This window comes from Eleutherodactylus coqui, chromosome 6 (genome assembly GCF_035609145.1).
Source record: "Eleutherodactylus coqui strain aEleCoq1 chromosome 6, aEleCoq1.hap1, whole genome shotgun sequence".
Taxonomy (NCBI): domain Eukaryota; kingdom Metazoa; phylum Chordata; class Amphibia; order Anura; family Eleutherodactylidae; genus Eleutherodactylus; species Eleutherodactylus coqui.
In genome coordinates this window covers 2,525,537-2,539,935 of record NC_089842.1, presented here as the reverse complement: position 1 = coordinate 2,539,935, position 14,399 = coordinate 2,525,537, and the positions used below count along the sequence as shown (strand labels likewise).

The window sequence follows — 14,399 nt, the reverse complement described above, 5'->3', positions numbered from 1 at the left end:
GTCTGTGTCTTATAAATACATTGTATCTTCCAAGCCTTGTATCCAATCATGTGTATCATCCCACCTAGTTTCCGTGATGCCTATGACATCATATTTCTCTTCCTGTGTTCGGAGCTCCAATTCTCCTTGCTTGTTTCCCATGCTCTGTACATTTGTGTAGAAACATGTTAGTTTGTGATCGGGGTCTCTTGCTCCTCTACTTTCCTTCTGAATTTTTTGTCTTTGTTCTTTCTTCCCACTTCTAATAGCGAGGGTCTCAGATGTATTAATTAGCTGGATATTTTTACCTTTCACTTCCCTTCCCATATTGTTCTAGTTTAAAGCTCTCCTGATATATCTGGCAGGCACCTTTCTAGACCTATGTGTGGAGAATTCCTGATGCAGATTCAGCATAGTAAAAGGTACAGAATCTGCAAGTGACAAATAAGTGTCGATGTCACTAATTTTCTGCACCCAGATTTGAAATCCACATGCAGAAACTATGGTGCAGATTCCCATAGAAAGCAATGGAATACGGATTTTTATGTAATTGGTATGGATTCCACATTAAATTCGTGGTACAAATCTGCCTCGTGAACATAGCCCAAGGCTAGGGCCACGTCTGCTCTGAGGGCTGATGCAGATCCACCATAATCCCCGACAAGACACCGCAGGATGCTGCACCATCTCATTCAGGAAAATTCTAGGCAACATTCTAAAAGCCAGGCAGACCGCGTTATAGTGAACGGGGTCCAAACGCTGCTGTTTGGGTCCAGCAGATGCCGGATCTGCCCCTCTTGGTTATTCTGTGCTTTGGCTTTGAGGATAGAGCCAAACAATTGAAAATGTTAGCACCAGCGTGAAGCCAACTTAAGATGGCAACAGCAGTCATTTCATAAATCAGCAGCTTCTAGAAACAGCGCCACATTCCTCCATGGGCTGCGCTTGGTATTGCAGCTCAGCCTCTTTTCCCAATGGTTGGACAGGTCTCTGCTCATTCTTACCTCTTATAATAAATACAGTGCATAGAAAAATGAAGTCTGCGGGACACGATTTTTACATTTCATATCTTATATTTACATCTTTTTTTTTTCAAAAAGGTTTTCACATTTCACCGCTTAAAAAAAACAACAAAAAAAAAACAGAGAAAAGCGACACACAAAAAGGTATAGATAGGAAGAGACAGCACTGTACAGAGGCGGCACACCGCACCAGCACAGAGGCGGCACACCGCACCAGCTCCACCGCTACTTCTCACCATAAACATTTCTTCCAGCAATGACTCCATTTGGCTCTTAGGTGCATGAGAGATGGCAATGGTTGGAGATGAGAGACGCTACATGACCTAAAATATGTCGAGACCTGAACATCACAGCTAGAAGAGATTAACCCATGGCATTACAGCATTGTGGGCATCGTGGAGCCGTCGACCAGCGCTAGAACAATAAACTTTAAGAAACTCCTGGGGTTTCATATCCATTGAGCCAAAAGAATGAGGTCAGACACTAAAGCAGGGTAATGGGGCCCAGGTCACAGATAGGGGCCACGTCAGGCCAGTCAGGTTCTTCCACGCAAAACTGGGTAAACCATGTCTAGGACCTTCCTTCATGGATCGGGCATTGTCATGATGAAATAGCAAAGGGAAACGGTCACGTTAAATGGGATGCCTGATCTGCAGGCACCGTGTCATAGAGCCGGAGGAGCCGAGCAGATTCAGATCGAGTTTTATGGGAAAGATTCAGTCTAACTTGCATTTTATTCATTTAAATCATCCCTGCTCATTCGGTGCTTTGGGGTCCAGTGGGCGTGTATAATCTCTAATAGGAGTCCAGTGGGCGTGTATAATCTCTGATAGTCCAGTGGGTGTGTATAATCTGATGGGAGTCCAGTGGGCATATATAATCTCTGATAGTAGTCCAGTGGGGGTTCCCAAGTGTGAAAAAAGCAAGGATTTAACCCCTTAGTGATACGGCCTATTTTGGTCCTAGGGATGTGACAATTTTTGTGGATTTTCATCTCTATTTTCCAAAAGTCCTATGAGGGTTGCCATTTGCGTGATGAGCTGTGGTTTTCATCGATACATATACGTACCAAAAAAATTGTATCGTAAAACTTTTATAATTTTGGGGGGATGGCAGGAAGAAAAGCAATTCTGTTTTTTTTTTACAGCGTAAAAATTTCTTCTGCGGGTCGGAACAATTACGATCAAACCAAAATTATATATATTTTTCCACAATAAAGATGATTTTTTGGGAAATCTTTTCTTGGCATGGCTGCATTCAGAGTTCCGTATGCTACTCATAGTGATCACAGGCCATGGCAGCCCATCAGCCCTCCGCGATTACACGGTGAAGGTCGATGCTGTCACCATTTCCATGATGCAATCAACATTGATCTCAGCATGTAAGGGGTTACCAGCCGGGATCAGTGTTTTCTGGTTTCCAGCCACAGCCGGCTCCTGCTGCGGACGGCATGGGATCAGCTTCTACATTCGCACCATGCATAGGACGGAAATACATGTCCATTCACTGAACCCTTTCCCAGCTAGGGCATACATTTACGCCCCGAGGTGGGAAGAGGTTAATTTTATAAAATACAAGCAATACTGAATCTTTTCCCACACACTATATATCAGTCCGCTGTATATCCCCCCCCCCCCCTTCCCGCCGATGTGACAAGTTCCTTTTCGTTCTTGGACGTTCAGTTACAGGAACCCAACCCATTCAGGACGGCCGATTTCTGCTCCGACCCGACAAAACTTTGATCTACTGATAGTCCTTGTACTTCGCTCTGCCTGGATGCATTCTGTACGAAGGGTTCAGCTGAAACGGCCCAAGCAACTATTTACAGGTGGAGTTCACAAACTTTTGGTCATGAAGTAAAAAGTTAAAAATAAGAAAATGTTGTTTTGCATTCCGTGGTGATGAATTATGGGTAGAGATGAGCGAGCGTACTCGGAAAAGCACTACTCGCTCGAGTAATTGGCTTTATCCGAGTATCGCTGTGCTCGTCCCTGAAGATTCGGGTGCCGGCACGGAGCGGGGAGCTGCAGGGGAGAGCGGGGAGGAACACAGGTAAGATCTTTCTCTCCCTCTCTCCCGCCCGCTCTCCCCTGCGACTCACCTGTCAGCCGCAGCGGCACCCGAATCTTCAGGGACGAGCACAGCGATACTCGGATAAAGCACATTACTCGAGCGAGTAGTGCTTATCCGAGTACGCTCGCTCATCTCTAATTATGGGATGTAACGTATAGGTCGCCGCCCTCGCTTCAGTTTCTTAGCCATCTGCAATGCAGAACTAGTCACATGAAAAACTGTCCCTTTTAGTAAATGGTTGTTTAAAGGGTTGTCCAAGTATGCCACAAAATGGCCACCATCCAACCGCAGCCTGAGAAAACCTGTCCTAGGATTGCGGAAAGCATCTGTAGACCGAAGGGGGCGGGGCCTGTTTCTTCTTGTCAAGCGTAACAGTCCATTGCTAGGCTGAATGGTAGGTGCGGCGGGGGGGGGGGGGTTGTGATCCTAATTATGGTGGTTGCTTTTATTGGGTTCTTGTTTGGTAACATTTTGTTTAAGCGCTGTATCTTTAAAAGGAGGGGTTTGGCTTGGGGCTCGCAGAAGCCTGAGGCTGGAACTAAGAATGGGAGAGAGTCCCCGCCTTTAGTGAACTGTCCCTATGGGATTAGTAGCCAATCACTACAGTATTAGCCCAGCGGACCGCTGGAGAATCACTGATGAGCGTAGACGTACGCACGGTACCGGTCTACGCGCAGTCAGCATGCTGAGACCTCTTCTGAAGTAAGAGAGAACTGCTTGCCGTGTGTCACCCCGGTGATCTTCAAGAGTAAAGCCAAGTTATACGGCAAACGTGTGGTCCTCAGGTGACTTGACCCAAGAGTTGTAGGAGCTGCACATCCACTGCGTGCAGGTAGGGCATTCTATGGGCCTACTGCATCCACCCCTCCAGTCCAGAGCGCTTCCTTGTCAACCGTTCTAGAGCCGTCCTGTAGTAGAGCGATGCCCAATCTGACCAGGGAGGACCTCCAACTGGAAATCTCCAGGGATCGATCCTCCTGGCCGCTTCTGAACCTTGCCGTTAGACCCTGCCCCCCCCACCCAGTGGCCCCACCCCTTCTCCTTCAGTCTACAGATGCATTCGCCCCTCTTGGGATGGGTCCCCGCAGGCTGCGGGGACAGCGGCCATTGTGTGGCACTTCTGGACAAGAGATTCTCACATGATGATACAACTGAGGGGGAATGAAGAATGGAAATGATAAAACACATAAAACAAGGTTGTCAATATAACGCCGACCTCCGGCGCGCAGATACGGAAAATACAGGGTAATGTTCCAGCAATATCATGGAGAGGAACATTCTGAACGCTAAAGCACTGCCCTGCTCCTCATCCAAGAACGCTCTAGAAGCTCCCAGGATATGAACCCGCAGGGTCTATGGGGAGGAGGAGCAGAAACTCCAGGTAGAAGAGCACCTGATGACCAAACGGACTGCAGAACGGCTTCACAGAAAGGGATCTTAAAGAAATTAGAGGATTCTAAGTAATTAATTAAAGGGGCCGTCAAGGACCAGAAAAACATGGCCGCTTTCATCCAGAAACTGCACCACACTTGGTTGTATTTGGTATTGCAGCTGCGTAGAGTTACAATACCACACACAACCTCGGGACAGGTGTGGCGCTGTTCTTCCGCTCCAGCACAGACCCATGACTATCCTCCTGACTGGATATTTATTCCCTCAGTGACGAGCCTATTTTTTGTCTCAGCCCCATATTGATGTTTTTTTTATTCTTCCAAACTTATAAAAAATCATAATCCTTTTAAATATTCCTCAACGTCCGAGGGCTTGTTTTTTGCAGAATGAGTGGTCTGTCAGTAAAATGAGGGAAAAAAATTCTGTTGGGGGGGGGGGGGGGGTCTTGATTTTACAGCAGACACACTGTGGCAAAAATGACCCAATAACGTTATTCTGCAGCTCAGAACTTAAAAATAAGATCTGCTTGGATATAAAAATCTTTTCAGCCGGGGCAACCGAAGAGCACCGCACAACGTCACTGCTGCGGGTCCGTGCAGGATCCCGAATACTGATTGGGGCATTTAAATACTGCAGTCCCAATAGACAGCCGCACTTGAAGGGTTATTAGCTGTGGGCAGCGTTCACGCTGATTGTGGGCAGGCGCCAGCCAGGAACCCCTATGTGTGGAATGGGATGGGCCCGGCTCCCTGCACCCCATGATATAAGTCTATGATCGGGGCGTGAAGGGGTTAAGGACCAAGTGGTTTTCTTCATTGCTCATGACACAGCCGGATGGGGGCTTCTTTTGTGGGAACAGTTGTATATTTTAATGGCCGCCCTCTCGGGTCCACATAACCGGTTGTGGAGCTTTTACTACTTTTTTGAGGGGTGATTGAAAAAATAAAATCTTGACATCCAGAAATTCTGCTATTTTTGGGGGGTTTTCACCATTCACTAAAAATCACCCGATCAGTTTGGGATGTGGATGAGCCGGATCACTGCGGCCGAGTTTAGACATTTGTTTTATCTGTTTTTACTATTTTTGCACATTAAAAAACACGTTTAAAGAAAACCCACAGACGGCATCGCCGCATTCAGTGACCCAGAACACGTGTCTCTGCCCGGCGGCAGCGCTCTGTGGGGGGGGGGGGGGGCCGGAATAGTTGTAGTTTCTATCGGTACAGTTTGGGGTACGGGTGAGATTCAGATCGTTTGGTATTATAGTTGCAGCTCCGGTGATGTTCACACTGCGAGATAAGTTACATTTTCATTGTCTTTTTGATATTTTATCCATTTGTAAAGGGTTTTAGATGGAAAAATGTATTTTAAAAAATTCAAGTTTTTAAAAATGTACTTTATTAAACCGTTTTTGACACTTGTTTTCTAGTCCTTTAAGGGCATTTGAAGATGCAATTGTTCTACAGCTAGGATAGTACACTGCAGTACTCATGTAGTGCGCCTCAATATCCCTCAGACAGTGCCCGAGTTACATGGCAGTCACTGAGGCCTTTGCCAGGCTTCCATGTGGCATGGGAACACATTGGTACCTTGTGATTGAATGGAGGGTGGCGCTGGGGGACAAAAGGCGCCCCCTCCCAACCCCGTCATTGGCTTACATTCTGCAGTTGCTATTTATTTTAGCATGCAAGGAGTTAAACTGCTAGGATTTGAGGCATCTCCCCCTGGCAGTTAAAACAGTAGTCAGCCAAGCCACCCCCTTAAAAATACATATGTGCAGGTTTAAAGTCCATTAGTGAGGTCAGTAAGAAGGTGAATTGGCCGTCACTAAGGAGTTATGGACTGTAGCTTGCTTAGGTGAATATAGAAGGTAATGATAATTAAACTATTCTTCCCAGCAGGCAGAAATGGTACAGCCTCAAGCTGATGGGATAGATTTGAGAGTGAAAGTAAAAAAATGTCTTAAGATGGTGCCTGGTAAGCATCAGACAAGAGGCTGCACTGCAAGGAAGTGGCTGCAATACACAGAAGAGATCTCCAGAGTGTGACAGCCAATCAGGTGAGGGAAAGGGATGGAAAATGGGTTTTCGGCAGACTGGCTCTTTAAACAGCTTGTGCCAATATGGGAATATTGCCAGGAGCTAGAATTCAACTTTTTCTGGTACTTCCATTAAAATGAATAGCGCAGGAGCGCACATGCACAACCGCTTCTCCATTCATGTTGGGAAGATGCAGGTCCATCCACTGGGGTCCCAATGGTCTCCACATGAATATAGTGCTCCTACTCAGCAATTTTTGGAGCGGTCATTGAAATGAATGAAGTGGCGGGAACCATTGGGACCCCCATTCATGGGGTTCATGGGCGTCCCAGCAGTTCGACCCCCACTGATAAAGTTGTCCCCTAAAGTTTCTTGTCACAACCTCTTAAAATAGTTTGTCTCAGTTTGGACATTGATGGCATATATTGCAAGGATATTGGTTGGCTTGTCCAATAGGTAGGGATCTGTATGCCCTACCAATTACTAGAATGGCAGCACTGTCTCTAGTCCACGCGTTCTGGATGCCACACGACCAGCCACTGACTCTAAAGGACAATTGTGTGGCATCTGGAAAGGCCAGAGTGAACTGCCACCACTTTCCTACCGCCTCTGCCGCTCCGTTCTAGCACAGAGGTCAACTCCCATCAAACGGGCATTGATGGCTTATGCTAGACCTGGACCACCAATGATTGAGCCAAGATAACCACTAAGCATAGAACTAATGAATCGGCTAACAAATAACGCAATCGGTTTATTACAGAAAGATACTTTTATGCCCGATCAACCTTTAAAAACTGGTTCACCGATTCCCGCTCCCCGTGGTCGACACAAGATCACATTCTGCTTTTCAAAAAAGACATTTTCTCTTAACCTGCCAGGACTTCTATGCTGGCCTACACCGAAGCCGAACTGAACTCTAGTTTAGGAGGATCTTCTGTTCGGCAAGATGAGAGGTTGTGCTGAGAAGCTGGAGTTCTCCTCCACTCGTAACCACTATGTTATTAAGCAAACACCGCAGCTCAAAAGACGCAATCAAAGGTGGACAATCTGACTGACATTTGTTTTGCTTCAGAGATTCTGATAAAGGAATATGGAAGCCGCCGTAGACTGTTCAACCTTGAGAGCCATCTTTAAATGGAATCACGAAAGGAAGACCTGGGTTGGTGCTAGTGCGTCTCCGCCACTAAAATGGTAAGTGTCCTGGTCCTGGGATGTAGGTATCTAAGGATACACTACGCTGTCTCAGTTGGTGTCCAACCATCATGCTTTGTTGTGCATGCAAATGCCCACCAAGAGCCCCCTGTGGTGACAACATACCGGAACTCTGGGGGTACATTTCTCCTGACACACTCCGCTGCTTCATTAGCATGAAGTTCTGTTGCACTGTCTGAGATGGAGGCGCCATTCCTGTCCTACCCATAGGGTGCATAGGTGGCATTCCCAGGGTTCTCTGTGGGCCTGGAAGACTTGGGCCTGAACGACCCGAATGTTGCTCAACCATCATATTCTGCAGGCCAAGGAGGTGCATATTAGTGGGATGTGGTTTGGGGGGTTGTGAACTCCCTTTAGGAAAGTACTGCAGAGTACTACTTGGCTTTTCTGATGGCATGATACGAGACAAGTCGAATTCTGGAATACCACTGGGTGATGGTCGGATCACGTCTCCTAAGTCTGGGTCCGTGAGCATGGCAGGAAGACCGGGGCCATAGGGTTCTGATATCCTGGGTGGCAGACAGGGTTGGTTAGGCGTTTCATCTGGATAGTTTTGCTGCATGGAATTATTCCCACCTACTTGTGATAAAGGTGGATTGTGTGGAGGCCCAGGCTGCAGGCGGGGTGGGAAGACCAATGGGTTGGAGGACATCATTTGTGATCCAGGACAGCAAGAATCCTGGGTCACAGAAGGAATCATCAAAGGTGTTTGAATAGGGCCAATCGATTGGTGCATGGGAGGACCTGGCGAGTTAACCATTGAAGGAGGGGGTTCATGGGAGAGTGGTGGCTGTCCTTGAAGACCAATGTTTCCAACTGGGCTATGTGAAGAACTTAAATTCAAATGCAGAGAAATCGCAGGATTCATCCCAGGGCCTGTAAAATATAATAATCACCAGTAAATATAGGCCTAGAATATACCGTCGACCTCCCATCATCTACGTCAGTCAGCAACAGGGACAAACAAATGACTATAGCTTTAAAAACCATATTAAGGGTGTGACGGCATAAGCGTGCCTTCATGTTGTAAGTAATCCCAGAGCACATGTGTCTGTGACTGTTACACTTACAGTAGGTGGCCATGAGATAATGATCACCGGAAATAGTGGATTTTGACCATTTCAGGCAACCATTACTTATAAAAGTAACACAAGCAATCACATGCATTGGATGATGGCATATCGCAGCCTGCCAAAGACCTGATCTGTCCTGTTGGGGAGCTCTAGCTGACCACAAGCAAATGATAATACTTGTATCGCACCAACATCATGTAGGACTGTGCTTTGGAAATAAGGTCTTAACATACAGTATTAAACTCATGGTCATGGATTTCTATTAGAGCAGACAGAGGAGGAGGAAAGGAGAGATGCACAGAAGCATGGCTGCAGGAGCGAATGGTGAGTTACATCTACACTGCTCGGTAGTGCTGTGCACTGAACTCAAAATGTAGGACAGGTCTGTGTGTTACAGACTTTGGAGTCCCAGAGGAAGTAAGGATCTGTGTCGGCACACAACACACGCTTTATACAACCGGAAAACTCTCACCTTGCTGACTACCAGGGGGAAGGAGTATCCGGTCCGGTAGGAGTTCATCGTCAGATGTAGCAATTGTTTTAATTGCATTGTGATACAACGGAGTGGAACTAGGCATGGCGTACTTGGACATCTGTGACATCATCAAGGATAATGGATTCTGGGTCGGTACCCCATCTGAAAGGAAAAAATAATTAGGAGGGTCATGTAAAATGGATTGGCAGCACCAAGTTACATTAGCAGTATAACAGTCAGAGATAATGTGTTATAGAGCATGAACATAGGGGTCGCGAGTGTCATCTCTAGTATCGTTCCTACTTCTTCCGCCAACCGGAAGGTGTCAGCACCTATCAGAGGGTTCCCAATACCGCCCAGAACAGAATGTTCTATCAATGTGAGCAGATTTCTTTCATGAAAATTCAGCTTCCTCGTTTCAGGTTCACAGCTCTGGTCTCATTGTGATAACGCGTCCCCGAAAAGATTCTCCTCTTTTGTATCGAGCCAGATGGACACAGATATTTCCATTTGGTGCGAAGCTTGAACCTCGAAAAGGCTGCGTGAAACCCATCTGCTTCTCACATTCACAGGTCAGAATCACAAACACAGATTTGCATCAAGTGTTTATCTCTGCAGCCCAACCTTCCCATGTCCAGCGTTGGGCTTCTTCCAGCAGCAGGTAGACTTGAGCAATGTGAGATTTATCCGTGGCCGTCACAGGCCTGCCTGCTCCAGCCTCGTGTTCGACACTTTCACGTCCTTCCTTAAACGCCACTACCCATCTCGCCGCTTTCCGGTTCAGCAGTGCCCGTTTGCCACATGCTTCTCAAGGTCCTGGTGACATTTTCTTGGATTCCTGCCATGAGCAGCCTGGATTTTCCTGAAAGAAATCTTCTGACATTGAGAAAACATTATGTTATAGGGCAGTACCTGGTGAGAGGGCGTGGTGTGACGGGTGCCTGGTGAGAGGGCGTGGTGTGACGGGTGCCTGGTGAGAGGGCGTGGTGCGACGGGTGCCTGGTGAGAGGGCGTGGTGCGACGGGTGCCTGGTGAGAGGGCGTGGTGCGACGGGTGCCTGGTGAGAGGGCGTGGTGCGACGGGTGCCTGGTGAGAGGGCGTGGTGCGACGGGTGCCTGGTGAGAGGGCGTGGTGCGACGGGTGCCTGGTGAGAGGGCGTGGTGCGACGGGTGCCTGGTGAGAGGGCGTGGTGCGACGGGTGCCTGGTGAGGGCGTGGTGCGACGGGTGCCTGGTGAGAGGGCGTGGTGCGACGGGTGCCTGGTGAGAGGGCGTGGTGCGACGGGTGCCTGGTGAGAAAGCGTGGTGCGACGGGTGCCTGGTGAGAGGGCGTGGTGCGACGGGTGCCTGGTGAGAGGGCGTGGTGCGACGGGTGCCTGGTGAGAGGGCGTGGTGTGACGGGTGCCTGGTGAGAGGGCGTGGTGTGACGGGTGCCTGGTGAGAGGGCGTGGTGTGACGGGTGCCGACACCTTTGTGTATTATATACCCCCTCATGTCTGACTTTGTTATACTGCAAATGGAACGGATTTTTGTCAATAATTTTTACACGATCCTCGTAGATTACGGACCACATGATGAAGCCTTCTGTAGGGGTGTACTGCCATCACCATCGTTAAGCTTACGGTATAAAAGGGAATGGGAAGACTCTTCTAAAGATCACCCAATTATAAAGTGATTGTTACTGATCATCACTTATTTCAAACACTAATCATTGTGACTCATTAGTCTAACAGTAAAGTCGCCATATCACAAACCCCCATGGACAACGTACAGTGACACGCCGGAAAGAAAAAGCAAGAAAGCCACCAAAAGACAGACAAGTGTAGTAAAGAGAATGTATAATTCATACCCTGCCGAATTACTTCCAGGGATGCAGCAGAACTCATGCCTATTCCCTGCTTTCCTGGTTGAGTACCTGGACTAGGAAGTGCAGTTTTAGGAGACGGCGCCCACCCTGGAGAGGACAAACTCATAGGAGGCGATTTTAGTCTGCTAGGGGAGATGCTGGGTGAGCGTCCACCTAAGGATGAGCCCAGTACCAGAGGAGATTTAATGAAAACAGTGGGGTTGGAGGGGAGGAGCACAGCCAAACGCCCTCCTTGAGTTTGGGGGGATTTTAGATTGGCCGAAGGAGAAAAGACAAGGAGTGAACTGACTTGTCCGAGTGTAGGAGATGTAAGGCGGCTAATAATAGGTGATTCCATTTGATTTACGTTGACTGTAAGTTCTGATGATCTGTGACTTAGGCTCCTGTTTGTAGTCATGTGCACTGGACCAATGCCAGTTGGATTGGAACCAGTTGTTGAAGGTACTGGGAAGTGACTGAGCCGTGTGGTGCTCCCCAGAGAACTGTGATCGGGTCCAAACATTTCCATACTCAATTCCTGTTGCATGCTGTTATATGGGCCCTGCCCTTGGGGAAAGCCTGTCTGACCTTGAGGAAACTGACCTTGAACTACCATTTTCTGGCCACCGCCTGTCATTCCACTGCCATTTTGCATTCGTGTGGTCCGAGCCAGCTCTTCCGATCCTACTCCTGCTTGGGAAGCTATTAGCTCGTTCCTCATTTTCTGGGACAATAACATCTGTTGGTGGGGTGTCATCTGAAGATTAAGGTTCATATTCATGTTGACACTCATGTTCATATTGAGGTTTCCACCTCCTCCTGCCGCTGACTCCAGTTCCCTGCCTGGTCCTGGACGCCCCATGGTGGGACTAACCATATTTCGGGACCCTCCAAAATCCATGCCCAGGGTAGGTGCACTACTCAATCCATCTCCTTGAAACATAGAAGGGTCACCAGGACGCTGCTGCATGATCACTCTTTCGATATCTAGTGCTTGACCACCAGGTACTGACAACTGTCTCTGCATAACAGGCGAGCGTTTCTCTAGTAGCTGTTGTCTCAAAAACTCATCCCGGGAAGGAGGATTCAAAAATCTTTCCACCTCTCCTTGACCTCCCCCAGGGTAGGTCATTCCACTTTGCGGAAAGCTACCTTGCCCTCCGCCACCCATTGGTGTCATATCTTCAGGCCATCTACCTGATCTCTGCATGACTCCCATGTTGTCCATTGGTATATTTTGCATGAGTCCATATCTACCAGGAAATCTTGGACCTTGGAATGTCATCCCAGCACCTCTTAGTTGCATGGCTTCCTGGCTCTCTAAGGATCCAGGAAACCGATTACCAACCCACTGTTCACCAGGCTTGTTGTGGTATGGTGGCGGAGGTCCCCTGAGCATCATATCAGGTGCTGGCCGCCCGTGTATGGTCATGTGCTCTTCCTTCCTCCTCTTTTCTGCATAATATTCCTCCTGGAGTTTTCGCCATGCCACCTGCTCTGGTGTAAGACTGTCCTGTCCCAACCGTTGCATCATAAGACTCATTTGATGACCCATGTCTGGCCCTGATGGAGGGCCTCCCATTTCTTGCTCCATTCCTGCACCTCCCAAACTTTGCGTCTGTGTGATCATAGATTGCAAGGGCTCTTCATACTTTCTTACTGGAGTTGGTGGGTTTGAAGGGACATGAGGCGGAGGATGAGAAGGTACAGATCCTTCTACTGGACTGGTGTCATGCCTTGAAAATGACTCGCTGTCAACACCACTTCGAAGTAACAACCTTTCTATGTCTCGCAAAGTCTGAAGAGATCGTTCTCGGTGCTCAAGTTGCTCTCTTGAAAGACTCTGTGCGTTCAGAGTCACAGCGGTCTCTTGTGTACTTTCCAGAAGTTCAGGGTCTTCGACAGGTAAGGGGGCAGTAGCTGCAGGTGGTGGATTCGGGTGGCTACTGGCAGGTGGCGGTATTGAGTGGCTGCTGGCAGGACGACTGTTATTTCCCACCGTATTTGGGGTCAACTCTTGTTTTGCCTCTTCCACGGCTGCTTCTGTTTGTAGCACGTTGGGAGGAGCTGGAATAGGAGTGCCTGTTGGGTGATTGGCTGGTGCGGGTGAAGTAGAAGGTGGTAGTGGGGGCACAGAATCCTCTCCTGCTGTATTGGGAGTGCTGGGCGGTTTCTGGAGAGTATCCTGAAAAACAAAAACATAAAAACACGTTAAAACAGTGAAGGGCCCATTCACATCTGCGTCAGGGGTTCTGTTCGGAGCCTCCAGCACAGATCCGGCAGAAACTCCTGGACGAAGCTGCATAGTATGCTGGTCAGAATGCCAGAAGTCGGAGACTCTGTTGTAGCCAATGGGGTCTGGTTGGCGCCTGGTCAGCCCTAGAATGTGCCAGATGTCGCAATTTTGACATTTTCATTGTTTGGCTCAGAGGACGTAGTCAGACAATGGAAATACCCTCAGAGTCCTGCTCTGCTCTTTTATCAACTGATGACCTGTCTTTTGGTTCGGTCACCAGTAGTGGATGGATGGGCGTCCGCCTCTTGGAATCCCCATCCATTAGCTAATTGTTCGGCTCGCTGTCCAGTGCAGCGGGCGATCGGTTGTCATCAGCGGACAGGAGAGAAGTGGGAAATGGAATAGCAGCGCGGCGCTCCTACTGAGGTCACTGGGACTTACGCCAGCCACTTCCCGCGCTGACCGCTGAGGACAACCTCTGGCCGGCTGCAGTGACAACGGGCCCCATGGACTGGGATCCCAAGCAGCGGACCCCCATCTATCAGACCGAACCAGAGGATGGCTCATCTCGGCTTCAGTCACTTCCGTTCATTTAGACATTTTTAGTGGATCATTTTCTCCTTTTTTTAATTTTGAAAATAGGATTTCTGGCCGCGGCGAACCGAAGCGATCAGATCCAACATGTTGGTGATCAGTTAGGGGAGCTCGGCTCATTCTGCATCGGTAAGGAGGAGGGTGTAACAGATTTTCCGTGTTCTAGTTTTACATCTGCACAGGCGCCGCGTGACTTACTGCGCCAAACCGACAGAAACGCAATAGTTGTATTTGTAATCAATGTGGGACAAAGAACCTGCAAAGCCGAAAACCGGAGCACTGGTGTGAACTCTGCCTTATAGAGCGCACACGTATCAGACAGCTGGGCCTTATACGGCGCACAGGTATTAGACAGCTCGGCCTTATACGGCGCACACGTATCAGACAGCTCGGCCTTATACGGCGCACAGGTATCAGACAGCTGGGCCTTATACGGCGCACACGTGTCAGACAGCTGGGC

At 48.6% G+C, this 14,399-nt stretch overlaps 1 protein-coding gene across 4 annotated transcripts in view; it reads right to left on the bottom strand.

Moving 5' to 3' along the window:
- Positions 1-7,236: 7,236 nt before the first annotated feature.
- Positions 7,237-14,399, bottom strand: part of BCL9L (BCL9 like) — a 47,600-nt gene continuing 40,437 nt past the window's right edge. For 2 of the 4 annotated variants that reach the window (XM_066606065.1, XM_066606066.1), the window contains exons 6-8: positions 11,113-13,294; positions 9,263-9,427; positions 7,237-8,593 (exon numbers count right to left, since the gene is read on the bottom strand). In XM_066606065.1, the coding sequence (XP_066462162.1) occupies positions 7,689-8,593; positions 9,263-9,427; positions 11,113-13,294 (3,252 nt within the window). In that variant the 3' untranslated portion in view covers positions 7,237-7,688. The remainder of the gene's footprint in view (positions 8,594-9,262; positions 9,428-11,112; positions 13,295-14,399) is intronic. The other 2 variants (XM_066606067.1, XM_066606069.1) reach the window with 1 other exon arrangement.